The sequence below is a fragment of the Botryllus schlosseri genome, chromosome 1 (assembly GCF_051294905.1).
Source record: "Botryllus schlosseri isolate E-star chromosome 1, Bs_hap1, whole genome shotgun sequence".
Classification (NCBI taxonomy): Eukaryota; Metazoa; Chordata; class Ascidiacea; order Stolidobranchia; family Styelidae; genus Botryllus; species Botryllus schlosseri.
The window spans coordinates 352,952-366,155 of NC_137236.1; the positions used below are offsets into that span (position 1 = coordinate 352,952).

At 38.9% G+C, this 13,204-nt stretch overlaps 3 protein-coding genes and 1 long non-coding RNA gene across 7 annotated transcripts in view; 1 reads left to right on the top strand and 3 right to left on the bottom strand.

Moving 5' to 3' along the window:
- LOC145444072 (uncharacterized) overlaps nt 1–5,109 on the bottom strand; it is a 94,601-nt gene extending 89,492 nt beyond the window's left edge. The window contains exons 1-3 of one of the 2 annotated variants that reach the window (XM_080322026.1): nt 4,941–5,109; nt 2,785–2,980; nt 357–408 (exon numbers count right to left, since the gene is read on the bottom strand). In XM_080322026.1, the coding sequence (XP_080178152.1) occupies nt 357–408; nt 2,785–2,980; nt 4,941–5,003 (311 nt within the window). In that variant the 5' untranslated portion in view covers nt 5,004–5,109. The remainder of the gene's footprint in view (nt 1–356; nt 409–2,784; nt 2,981–4,940) is intronic. The other variant, XM_080322081.1, reaches the window with a different exon arrangement.
- A 904-nt stretch (nt 5,110–6,013) lies between these two features.
- LOC145432495 (uncharacterized) lies at nt 6,014–9,625 on the bottom strand. Its single transcript, XM_080312933.1, has 8 exons — nt 9,153–9,625; nt 8,388–8,574; nt 8,108–8,321; nt 7,813–8,026; nt 7,465–7,737; nt 7,269–7,410; nt 6,631–6,963; nt 6,014–6,561 (listed from the first exon to the last, which is right to left on the bottom strand). The coding sequence occupies exons 1-8, from the start codon at nt 9,300–9,302 to the stop codon at nt 6,014–6,016; spliced, it is 2,061 nt and encodes a 686-aa protein (XP_080169059.1). The 5' UTR covers nt 9,303–9,625.
- Nucleotides 9,626–9,651: 26 nt separating this feature from the next.
- LOC145445945 (uncharacterized) lies at nt 9,652–10,796 on the top strand. Its single transcript, XR_013917173.1, has 3 exons — nt 9,652–9,918; nt 9,979–10,262; nt 10,514–10,796. It is a non-coding gene; the product is annotated as an uncharacterized LOC145445945 (long non-coding RNA).
- A 180-nt stretch (nt 10,797–10,976) lies between these two features.
- On the bottom strand, nt 10,977–12,817 carry LOC145433956 (uncharacterized). 3 transcript variants are annotated; one of them, XM_080311398.1, is made up of 5 exons: nt 12,192–12,817; nt 11,867–11,988; nt 11,567–11,795; nt 11,328–11,474; nt 10,977–11,221 (listed from the first exon to the last, which is right to left on the bottom strand). In XM_080311398.1, the coding sequence occupies exons 1-5, from the start codon at nt 12,709–12,711 to the stop codon at nt 10,992–10,994; spliced, it is 1,248 nt and encodes a 415-aa protein (XP_080167524.1). In that variant the 5' UTR covers nt 12,712–12,817; the 3' UTR covers nt 10,977–10,991. The 3 variants fall into 3 exon arrangements, with proteins under 3 accessions (XP_080167524.1, XP_080167377.1, XP_080167449.1); XM_080311251.1 differs by having other exon boundaries at nt 12,045–12,816; XM_080311323.1 differs by having other exon boundaries at nt 10,977–11,218; nt 12,045–12,814.
- Between the last annotated feature and the right edge of the window lie 387 nt (nt 12,818–13,204).

Here is a 13,204-nt window from a genome sequence, read left to right on the forward strand (position 1 = left end):
TACTTCTATTTGACAACTTTCATTTTTTTTCAGCAAAACTAGGAGTGATGTGAAAAGTATGTTGCGACTCGATGTGAAATGATGCATGACAGCGCTATTATATTCTTGCAGAATAAACCAAGTCTTTTTTTTCACAAAGCTACGTGTCATGCACACCGTGTCAACGTTATGATGTCACTATCCGACATCACATCAGTTAATATTGTATATTAATTCAATTAATACACAGTTTGCGTCACAATATTTCTAAGCTGTTGTTTGAAACCGGATGTGCATGAGAAGGGATCGACGATGTAATGGAAGGATAAATCTCAACTCTCATTTTAGAACGGTCAGACTTCGTAAGATCTACTCACCTATTATAAAAATCGTAGTCGAGTCGCTTCCAGGCAGCCGTAGCTCGGAACACTGAAATAAGAAATAAGTTATATAGCTTAAAATGCTTGTTAGCAAAATATGTATGCATCCCATGCTCTGTTGCTGAGCCTATTGCGTTATATCTGAAACAGTCATCAGGCTCGAAGAGAGTTGAAATCATTAAAAAATATAAATGAATTGTGTGCTACGATACACGGTGGTTTAGTTATGGTAAGTAGACGTACTGAACCTGCGCTTATCTACTAATTCAAATCCGAATCCTATTCCTGATGATACATCAAAAGCCAAGTATTTAATTTGTCTTGCGTCCATATCCTCGTCTAACCTGCCATCAATTACAATTTGTATGCCGATTTTTCGGCTCACAAAATTTGGGGGCGATGATCGGTGTGGTGCTTGAAAATGGGGCGTTGATTCGAAAAATGTTGGGAAACACTGATCTAAAGCCAGGCAAAAGAGATGACACGTGACCTCAATACCATAGAGATGCATAAAGTGGATTCGTAACATCGTGAAATTATTTGTTATAGTTTCCGTTCAAAAGCGGTGGCTTTCAAAGGGAACATTGCTGCGGCCAAAATGTTTTTCATACTCTCCACTTTCATTTCAGACAACATTATATTTAGAGCGCAGTGTCGTTTTAATGTGTTATAGTTTTGTCAGTGGGCAGTGAAATAAGAAATCACACACAATATGATGCCCAGGCAGTAGAATGTATATTACGTATATCTAATCCAATTAGATATGAGAATGAGTGAAAGTAACTCTAATCCATTTGTAAAACATTCCCTGCAATATGCAGCTAATTATTTACATATTGTCAATCGATTCAAATCACTAAATTTATATTCGATTTATATTCGCACCGGTTCCACGTTCTGTGAGATACTTTCACAGAACGAATATGAACTCGCATATTCGTTTTCGTATCAAAGGTAAATCGAACAAAGTAATCCCGAATGCTATTTTAAGAATTATAGTACTTGATTAGGTTGGACAAAACGATTTCGGAATTAATGCAATGTTGTTGATTATAATTCAGTTCTACCTAAAAGAATGCACAATGCCCATGAATGATGAAATGATTCGTATCAACGCCAATATAAAAAGTGAGATGCTGTATGACATAAAACCACGAATCCTACAAAGAGGAGGTCAAGAACGAAGTAACTCTACTTTATCAGACTACTCAAGTAGTGCTGTCTACTTGCATCGATTAATCAAGGGGTTGTCATTTTAGACTACTTCTGTTTCTACTTCTTGTCACAGTTGTTAGTCAAAACTACTTACTTTATACAATATTGATTTTGTAAAGTATCAAGTTGTTCCTAGCTGCGTATTCGTCATCGTTTTCAGTGAAATTCTTATAGGAGCCGCCTTAAATGGCCCATGTATCACGGTAACTGCATGAACATATTTTCAAAGATTCCACTCACTTGCAGTGTCATTAGTCATTTTGCATTAGCCGCGAAGATATATCTTGCAATTTCGAAAGTAGATAACTCCTATAAACTGCTAAAAGTATGCGGTCCTTCGACCAAATCTACTTTTTGAAACTACTTATTTGACTACATTTCAGACTAATACATTTTCCACTTCCACCTCAAGTCCATTTGTTATTTCTTGGAAATTGCTACTTCAACTTGTATATCAGCGGCAGCTTACAACGCTATTTATCGTTCTACATGAGTCTTAACTTCGACTACTCTGACTACCTCTAATCATTCATGAACTCGTGTTAGCAACTCTCAGAACCTATCAGAGTCGGTTTGGTCACCAGATGTCGCAAATAGCCTACATGAAGTATTAAATTTGTTCCAAAGTTATATAAGTATATGAAAGTGGTTTACAAGTTTCTTTGACTTATCGTCCCCTTATCAAACTCGATATATCTTTATCACGCCCATAATGGTGGAAGTACTATCAGCAGCGAAGTTGTGCTTTTCTGTAGTACTCATTATTATATACTTGTTTTGCTTACTCAAGTAGTTTTGTTCGTATACTACCTCTACGTCAACAATTTTTATATGGTGAATACTAATTTATGCATACTTGACATTGTCAAGTAAAGTAGATTTCGACCAACGTTAACGATGCCTTGCTTCGAAATTGATATACAAGTTCACAATCAGCAACGTGTGAAAGATCATGCCTGAATTTCGTACAACAATTAATCGCATTAAGTATGGCTATCGAATGAAACTAAAATTCATGAATACCGTGTGTTATCACATAACCCTGGTAACGACACTATGTCATGCATGAAACTAAAGCCCCATGATTTCTAGCGTTGGTAACAAATTGGACCTGTTATGTGAATCGCCCATTTCATTAGAAGTGATCGCGCTCATGTAATATAACTAATAAAACGTATCTAAGATACGATGCAACCAAACTATGACTCACAATATAAAACTTCCAACTCAGTATCGAGATCATTTGCAATCTTCCAGACTTTCTGCAATTCGTTTCCTTTCAACATATCATCTTTATCGTAATATATCAATGTTACTTTCTTCAAATTTGAGTTGTTGACGAGAGACGAAATCTCATCGAGTGAAGGACGATATTCTTCTTCGAATATGCATCTGATATATTCGATCTGCGGTGAGAAATTATGACTATTAGTACTATGTCTTACAATTATGCTTACCACTGTGGTTGACTATTTGACAAGGGGCCATGATGTTTTACAATATACTTTAGATCATGGGTGTCAAACATACGGCCCACGGGCCGCATCCGGCCCTCTAGGATATTCTGAAAAAATGGCTGTATTATCTGGCACATTTCTAACAAATGTCGAGATTTTTACTACGAAACACTTCCACTCTCCCAAGACAGAAAATGTCGAGCATGTTCATAGTAGAGGTCGACCGATATTGATTTTGACAGGCCGATACCGATATATATCGGTACACTCACAAGGCTGATACCGATATCATAGGCCAATATTAATACAGAAGGAGCAGAAAACAATTTCACCAAAAATATTATATATTAAGCAAGAGAGCACTTGTTCATGCTACAGAAAGCAGAAAAACAAACGAGAAAACTGCAATTGAAAACAATTATTGCTTTATTGTAATTTGGGATAACCCAAAAAGCAAAACATGATACATTATTAGGGATTATTCCAGGAAAGGTAGATTGTAATGCAGAAAGCATATATTTTCTCTGCATGCTCACCCAGTTAAACTCGTCCTGCATGGTTAAATCAGTCATATATCGCCTTTTGCGTCGTAGATTTCTTGTGATTGAGAACACAGAGCATTGAATTTCCGAAATTTTTGAATTTTTTTAAAATATAAAATATCGGCCGCGAAGCGGGAAAGCTCTAAATATCGGCTTCGATAATCGGCCATGTCGATAATCGGTCGACCTCTAGTTCATAGGCCAAATTATAACCATCCGACAGTGGTGTTGAGGTTAGACTGTAGAGAACATCAGCAACAAGTCAATGCAATTGACAATAGTATTGCCATATGCCCTCTTTTTTGAAAGTGTTCCTGTTTTGGAAATTTTGGTTGAATGTATGTGAAAATTCAACTGAGAAATTGGAAATGGGTACTGGAGAAACTGTCCGGCGGGTCTTTCGTGAGCTGAGCCAAAAAGGTGACCTTTTTTTATTCAATCAACTACAAACTTGGAATAAATTTACCAATTTTTCCGGATTTCACTCCTGTATTGTAAGTCTGAATTTTTTTTAAAAGGTTTTTTTTTCAAACTCCCAAAATATGGTTACCCTAATTGACACTCACTTCAGAGAAGGCAAAAAAGTGCTCAGTGAGTTCACAGTTTTATGGAAAAACGGACCACAAAGTATAGTTTTCTGCAGAAGTGGATAATATAATTGTGACACCAAAATATAATTTAAATATCTGTGGTCGCACTCCTTTTTCGCTTATGACTCAACATCTCCTTGGCTGCCGGAGAAACCCGAATCGCGATGTAAAAACGATGAACCAAATTTCAACGTCTAAGTTTACGTTAAATCGCTTGTATTCCTCACAACGCATAAACAGGACTATATTGTCAGATTCCGGCAAAAACAAAGCTATCATTGCAATATGAGAACATATATTGTCGGTGAAGCCGCTGTTTTAGCAATTTATGAAACTATTTAACCGGCCAATCATCGTAATTTCGCCAAGTCGGTATTTTGCGAATAAAGGTATTGATGGAATAGAACCAGATTGCCCGTGATATAACGCAATTATTATAATGCGTATAAGTTTTATAATTGAGTATTCAAGTGAAAAGCAAGGGTATTGATTTAGAGGAAATATTTTGGAATCATTTGACTGGTCCGGCCCGCGAGTGCTCTGAAGGGTTGAATCCTACCCGTGACGCCAGTTGAGTTTGACACCCCTGCTTAAGATGAACAAATTGCCGGGAACCACAAACTCTGCAACTGCGGTGGATATCTCGGGCATGGAATATAAGTTAATTCATGTGGAGGGGACTCATATTCTGCGGCAGAATTCAATGATAAACGTGCGATGGTGGGAGAAGAACGTTCTATATATCCAATGCAACTAATACTGGATGATAAGTACTACCTTCTTTTGCTGACAAGCTTCTAACATCTTCCTGAATTCATCTGCTTTCTCAACGTAAAACATTGCATGGATATGAATGGGAACGGAAATTGCTCTCCCGCGCTCCAAAATTAGTTTGTAATCATCTACGGGTATCTGGCCATTCACGGCAATATCCAGGAGATCCAATTGCTCTCTCGCGTCGTACAATTCAGCGTCGGCAAGATGATATCGCCAAACAGTTGACGATCTCCCTGCAGACAAAGGTTAATGAGGAAGCAACTTTATTTTCACTGGCTATCGACGAATCGACTGACATTAAAGGGGCACTGCGCTCAAAAAATGATGTGGTCTCAAATTGAAGAGTAGAACGAAAAAAAAATTTTGGCCGCAGCCGTTTTCTTCAGAACGCCACCGTAATGGAGCTGCAATTTATTGAAATTTCCAGAGTTGCAGCAGTCGCGGCTCCGGATAATCTCTTAACCCGTAACATGGCACGATGACTTCATCGTCGCACTTGCTCGACGCGATTACGCAGAGGACGAACTTTAGATAGTTGTCAGTCGATGTTATGAATGACTCATGTCTTGCACACCAAGGCGGCGCTCAACGTACGGTGTTAGGTCAGGAGGATTTGTGTCTGGAGCTTGTCACGACTCTATAGTATTTGCCAGTTGAATGATACTGAGATGCCGTTACAGTTGTATATTGATGCAGATACAGCTGTCATTTTCAAGATGTATTATTGACTGCACAGTGCACAACCTTTGGAGTAGTGGTCTTGCGGAAGAGACAGACACATGATATTTTGCATCATTTACCCATGGCATAGCAACTGTCTTGATACTGTCTAGTTTACTTGTTCAAGACACAGATGTATAGATAATCAACACGAAAATTTCATTCTCATCAAAGTTCCAATATTGTTGTGGAATTTTTTGTCGTAACTAGGGTTCCGGTAAATATCAATTTGCCTCTGATTCGAAGCGATAAAATCGATCCATAATAAAAACCATGATTTTTTTGATTTTTATTACTATTTTTACTTAGAACAACTGAAACAACAACAACAATGAGTTTGAGACGATTGAAAATCATCTAAATGAAGGTGCTGCTGCAAATCTCATCAACTGAATAATTCGAGGCTCTGAATCTTCATCTGCGTACTGGAAAATATTCAACCCAGCAGAGAAATGTTGGTGACTAGGATTGTCCGATATCTGTTCTAGTACCAATCCGACATGTTGCGTCAAATCAGCAGCATCCGTAACGGTTGCATCTTCAGTAGCATCTTCATCATGAGCATAGCTGTTGATGTCTGGAGTGGTCTCGGCCAGCAAGGCGTTGATTTTTCTCATCGCCTTTTCCACTTTGCCAGTTCCAGAGTCAGTATCCATGAAGTGATCTTTCACTCGAAGCATAACTTCAAGATTTGTTTGTGTTAGGCGATTGCGACTCTTGGTTGCAGTTGCTGCCGCAGATGACCAAAGCCTCTCACAAGACGCAGCATGTGGAACGCACGAAAGAACAGTCCTGGCGAGTTTTGAAAGTTCCGGAGAAAGAACAGCTAAATCCTTCCAGAATAATGCCGGCCGTGCCGTTAAAAACGGTACCCAGATAGTGGATTCTGCATCAAAAACTCCTAAAAAAAAATCAGGGTAATATCAGAAACGTGCAGTGATAGGTGTGCAGTGTGCACTGGTAGACTCACCTTCTTTACAATCATAGTCGAACCAGTGTTTGATGAGGTTAGAAGCAGATTCATCATTGAAGCTTGGTTCTATTTTTGAAAATATTTTTTTGGCGAGATCCCGAACAAGCCTTTTGCCAGTCATGTTCAAGCCACAGCCTCTAACTCGGGGATCTAGAACCCAGGCCACTAGATGATGGTCCTCGACATAGTTTTCTGTTCTTCGTTGCATCTTTGATAAAACCAGACTCTTCTCATCAGCATCCAGAGCGGTAGTCTTTTTTATCTCAAGCTTGAGCCACATCCAGCCTGATAGGATTAGCCCAGCGGAAGTATTGTCCAATTCTGAGATGGCTGTAAAAATGCAAGATTTACGATTCAAACATTTCACCTGTTAACTCTTAGTTAAATGTTGGGGAGTAAAAAGAACTACAATCCTTGTTGTTTCCATTAATAATCAAGATGTTCAAATTGATCATGTATTGTGGTGTAGCGGTAATATGGTAATATCAGTTTATCATCAAGGAATGCAACTTATTTACAATATAATTTGAATGAAGTAGCATAGTTATGATTGCCAGTGTCGAACAGTCGTCTCGTTACTTTTTTGCTCAGAGTGTTGTTCAACTGCCTCAATATGAAGTTTTTCAGCAACTAACCAGTAATGACATAATATGGCTTGAGTAGACCATAGATCGCTTTAGTATCTTCCCAAAATTTCTTATCATTGATGATTGTTCGGACAGTACATGCACTCGCTGTATTCAAGTGCGGTTTCGACGTTTCTTGAACAAACACAACCTTCAAAATAAGATGACTTCATGCAAATGTCACAGAAATCTATGAATTACTTACTTGAATAGCTGTTTCAACATTTATGACATGCTTCAATGTTTCAGAGAAGGAATACCATCTTGACTCGCTAGGTAACCACATGGGGATCTTTTCCCGGCCCATATATCGAGAGATTGAGCTACGGAGAGCAACTGATCGTCGGATGAAAGATGCAACAGTGATCACCTTTTCAACTATATTCCACACACGACTGATGCCCATCAGGTCTTTAACGAGAAGATTCGACTGGTGAGCCAGACATGCACCTGTCAAGGTTATGCCCGATTCAGAATTCTGAAAAACAAATCTCATGGTTATACTAACTCCAAAAACAATGATTACTATTAAAACCAAATGATACAGACATACCTGCACGAGCAATCGTCTCGCTTTCACATAAGCGCTGGCGCTATCAGACACAAAGTTGAGCAATAGTTTTCCATTGGATTTCATTCCAAGCAGTTCTTTTGCTTTTTGAGTGACATCTTGCACAATGTCTTCACTTCGTTTGGTTGGATCGGAGGGTTCAACCGCTAACAGTTTCTTTGAACCCAACTCATTAACAATGATCCAACTTGAAAAGCTGCAAAATAGAATTTGAGCATGTTTTATATTACCTAGATGAGATTTGCTATCAGACAGGCATGCATATTATGCAACATACTTTTGACTGGAACTACTTGTCCATGTGTCACTAACAATCGTCAGAGTATGAGCATTATTGACAAATTGTTCAATTGCAGTGGATACTTTTGAGTTGAGACCACATAGTATGGAGCCGGATGCCTGTTCTGCGCTCGGCAAATTAAAATCTGGTCGCAACGAATGACAAAATCGTCTGAAATGCTCGTTGTTTAGCTGATTCCAAGGTATATTTCCTGTGTAAAATAAAACATGATGCGGGATATTATCACTAAAAAATGAATGTCCAAATGCATGAATACCTGAGATAAATGACAGAACAAGCGACTCGTAACTGGAATATTCTTGGTTCTTCGTCAAGGGTCTAGTCACATAGTTGGTTATAGTCTTCTGTCCAGAAAAATCTTGCTGCAGCGCATTACTAGAGCCTGGGCCTTCATCAGATTCTTGGAACTCTGACCTCAACTTCTGAGGCGTCTTCTTGCAAGTCTAGAGATACAATAATCCACACTTGATTTATTAGACTCCATGACTGAGAAGGTTCAAGCCGTCAATGGAGCGTGTACTTTCTTATACACAGCATGACCATGACAAACCACGGTTGCCGATATTAATATTGATTCATCACTACGGTATAGTGCGATCATTTATCACCCATACCCGTTGCCTCGAAGACTACCACACCTTACCCTAGCCCCAAACCTATCCTATCTACAATACCCCAGCCATAATTGCATGATGATACGTAACATCATAACCCTATAATTATTGACGCCATAAGCTGAGACATGTTCATGGGGAACACTAGCTATTGATAATCTTGTAGTTGTGGATGATGAAGTAGGCTCAAAAGATGTTGTCTAGGACTATGTGCTAAGTATCTTTCGGTTGACGCGTTGCAGATCAGATATTACCACATCAAGCATAAGCAAGGGTTTTTAGATATGCAAAGAGAATTCGGTAGCAGTGCTGTGCCCATACCCTGTCAACGTATCACCATGCACATACAGTATTCAAGCGATTACATGAATTGGATTCACTCATAATACAGTAACATGGTATCTTACCTGCGTATGAGTTTTCATTCTGCTTACTTGACCCATCATATCAGCACCGCAATAAATGCAAACAGCTCTTTTGCTTCGCTTTGGCATTAGAGATGCGGGAATCTCCCGATATATACTCCAGATTGAGTTTCGTTTTCGCCCTCCCACCATCGCCTTGTAAACAGCAGCACCACGGACACACCGAATCAACAACAAAGCTCAAGAACTGGCTGATTACCGTCACCGCCTATTGCGAGCACTGTGTTCCCGCCTTGCCCTCGATTCGCTAAACCGTGCCGGTACCGGTGACGAAAAACGATGTCCGGGTTGTGTCAATATACATTGGTTGTCCAAAAAATATATTCACGCGTCTTTTTAAAAATAAAAAATAAAAACCAAAAAATCATTTATATCAAAACGGTAAAATTAAAATCAAAAATCAAAGGAAAAATCATGATTTAATCACACTGATTTAAATCAGCCTGATATTTACCAGAACCCTAGTCGTAACATTGTTGTTCTCAGTTTCACAAACGAATCTTCTGTCTCCATCAGTTCATTCATGCAATTCCTTTGACACGTAGATATCGTAAAATTTGTTAAAATTATTAATGGTATGGAAGAAGATCTTGTTGATGAATTAACTTCTGATGAAGATACAGATGTAGAAGATTTCGATGATATCACGATATTTGGTGAGAGCCTGCCGTATCAATTCGAGCCACAATATTCAGAGGAGGAATTCGCCCGTCTTGTTGCAACTCAAGAAGCACAAACTCATGTCTCTGTAAGTATTGTACCTGTGTTTCTTGAATGCAATTTATCAATCTCATTGTATTGGTCAAAGGAATCGTCAGAAAACCAGAGTCAACTTCGGACACTTGACAACAATGAATGGTGCAGTTGCTTGAACTGTGCATCCATGACAAACCAGAATGAACGCGTCTGCTGCAGGGAAATACAACAAATAATGTAGCTTCTGGGGAATGGAGGGTCGACTTGCATAACAGAACATGACGATTTTCTCGTACATATACATCCCTCCATTCTTGAAACGTTTTTCAAAGTGAACAGGAAAAATTGGAATAATAACAATCAACCACATGGTCCTGGCAGAAGGCTTTCTAACAAGTGGGTCCTAGAACATTTTGTTTGTGTTGTTTAGTATTGGACTTATATGTATGCGACAGGGTCTTGGGACTTATGACATGGTTCCTGGATATAAACGGCAATCTCCTGCATTCTTTACATTTTCTCGCATGCTTTTATATAAATGCCTACACTTTATAAATTGGGAGCATTATACTGTCATATATATGCTGCTATTACTTTTCAGCATTATTTTTATTGCTGCAATATACTTTGATTTTTTCCAATTGCAGACAATATCGCTTGGTGTCTTATCGACACATACTGGAATGGATTATTGATGGCGACGTTTTGGGTAGCAAAAACAGGATGCCCTTGCCAGCCTGCATCGTGACTGCTATAAGGAAAAAGTACCCTAGTGATGATGGACTGTATGTCGGTTTCAAATGGCCGATAGAAAACGAACTGTGATTGATAACACTGCGGCTATGCTATATAAGTCGAAATCAGTTCTGTTGCTGTATTATTACACAGTGAACTGGAACTGTTTGCATTCTATATTCCACGAATGCCTGCAGGGCCTGATACATCAAGACTTACTCGTTATTTATTAAAATTTATTAAAATAAATAATAAAAAAGAAACATCAAAGGACTTTATAGCCAGGGTATTACAACGGGGCAGTCAGGCAGTGTGGAAGAATGAAATTGAGCTATTTAGCACTGCACCACATTCCATTCAACTTGAAGATAGGGATTAGTAAGTCACGTTCTAGAACGACGTTGAAAGTAATTCCTCTTTAGAGGGGGCTGGTTCTGGTGCAATGCTGACTGGATGCACACTTCTTGAAATGTTACTGGGAAAGTTGATGCCAGTGCAATTCTCAGTAGTTCGCCTCAAAAGCTCTCTCGCATAGTGGTTCGTCTTCTTTTCATACATGTTTTTCAAGATCCACTCTTTTGCTGACCGAGAGTAACATTTTTTGTATCGTGGAGCACCTGCTTAAACAAATAAAAAGTAAGTAGTATCGTGGAGCACCTGCTTAAACAAATAAAAAGTAAGTAACTAAGTACCTTGACTTGCAAACATTTCATCTGTACAGCAAACCTGCTCGTGTCACCGCCTGAAATCTACCAACATTCTCATTGTGGTCCAGGACAGCCAATTTGGTTCGTGCAAGCATCGTGTCATAAGTAAAATGAAGACGTTTAGGTGCAAATTTCAATATGACGTTGTGATAAACTTCCAATGATCCTAAAAAAGTAAGGTGTGAATTGTAATGATCTGACCATGCTCCGAAAACTGGTGTGCAGATGTGATGAGTCAAAAAATTACCAAAAAATTACCAGTATGTTTGAACAGAGTCATCTGCTCCAAATCCCGGATCAAACTTTTGTTTTCTATCAAAGATTTCAATGCTTTGAAACTAGGAGATCCACATTGCAACCATCTAGTTCTTAGGCACTGATCCCCAGTCAAAGTGCCATGGCTGCAGGAATATGTCTCCCCGTCAACTGTCCACTCATGTTCGCCGGTGATGTGATGCAGAAGAGATAACCATCTTCTTTTTAGCACCTGCAATTGCATATTGTTATATAAAAAGTTCCTAATTTGTGATGTCAGACATAGTTGATATGTAGACTTACACTGCTATCTTGACCACAATACTGACAGCACCACCACAAGTGATTAGTGATGCTTCTTGTCCATAGTAGCAAGTCTTCCATACCTTTCTTCTTACCCAGAGACACCAACTTTTTTTTCAGTCCTGAGAAACGGTTAGTAAGGCAAAAGAAGATTCAAATAATAACAGTATTCAGTTACCTTTGCAGACATGCCACACATCAAACTGGTGATTGATTGATGGATATTTATCCTTCAACAATTTCCTGATGCTTGGTGCCCGGTCAGTCACAACGGTTTCAATCGGCAAACCTTGAGCAAGTAATGCATCCAAGGCACGCTCCATACCAACTTTTTCCATTGCAACACTGCTGGAGCACTCTGTTTTTTGAACCAATTCGACGTGGACAATCTTCTCAGTCTTCTCCTCCATAAATGAATAAACCATATATTTTGCAGAAAACCCAGGTGAGTCCGATCGCCCATCACCCATCAGTGTAATTGGTTTACATTGACCCTTCATGTCCCGTAAAACATCCTCCATATGTTCCTCATAGTAGGTCGCAATAGTTGGCAAAATGTATTGCGATTGTATTTCATAAAAACGACGTTCCGAAATGTAGTTAGTGTCCAGTAATTTGAAAACATCTGCAATATCAGTGTACGTGGCTCCCGAATATATTGTCGCGCCAACAGTAGAAAGGTTCATTGCCGACATCTTTCTGATTTCTATCTTGGTCGACGAGATTCCTATGGCACTAAACCACTGTCGTCTTAGTGCAATTTCAGAAGGAATTTTATGAAGAGTATGCGATTCGTCATTCCTTTTGACATCACACGATGTAACGGCACAACTTCTCCATGTCATTGCAGCTTGCTATAATGTCAATGTATATTCTATATACTATTACGAAGACTCTGAGTAGAGCAAGACAATAACGTAGACAAGTGCTTTTCAACCTTTTTGAGCTCCATTCGTACTTTTTTTTTAAAAACAATTCAATTCGCACCAGCCAGCTGGAATTTATTACACAAAAAGAAAATGAAAAGCTTATCACTTTTTGTATTTGTAGACCTTCCTGTAGGTACAGAGCGTCATTATTTCACATTTAGTGTATCGTATTGCTGATTAATCAAATACTAATATCACTGCAGTAGAAAATTCACAGATATCGCACTTCCGCTGTTCTCAAGGTCTTCGTTGCTTTTTCTGCGGGTATCGTGCAGTTATTTCTTTCGAAGCTTAAAGGGCGAACCCATGAACAATATTCACTCGCAACAATATCACTTTCCACTAAATCGACGTATTATGTCAACGCTATATGAATGTGTGCCGAAATTCCAATACTTCGCATTCAAAT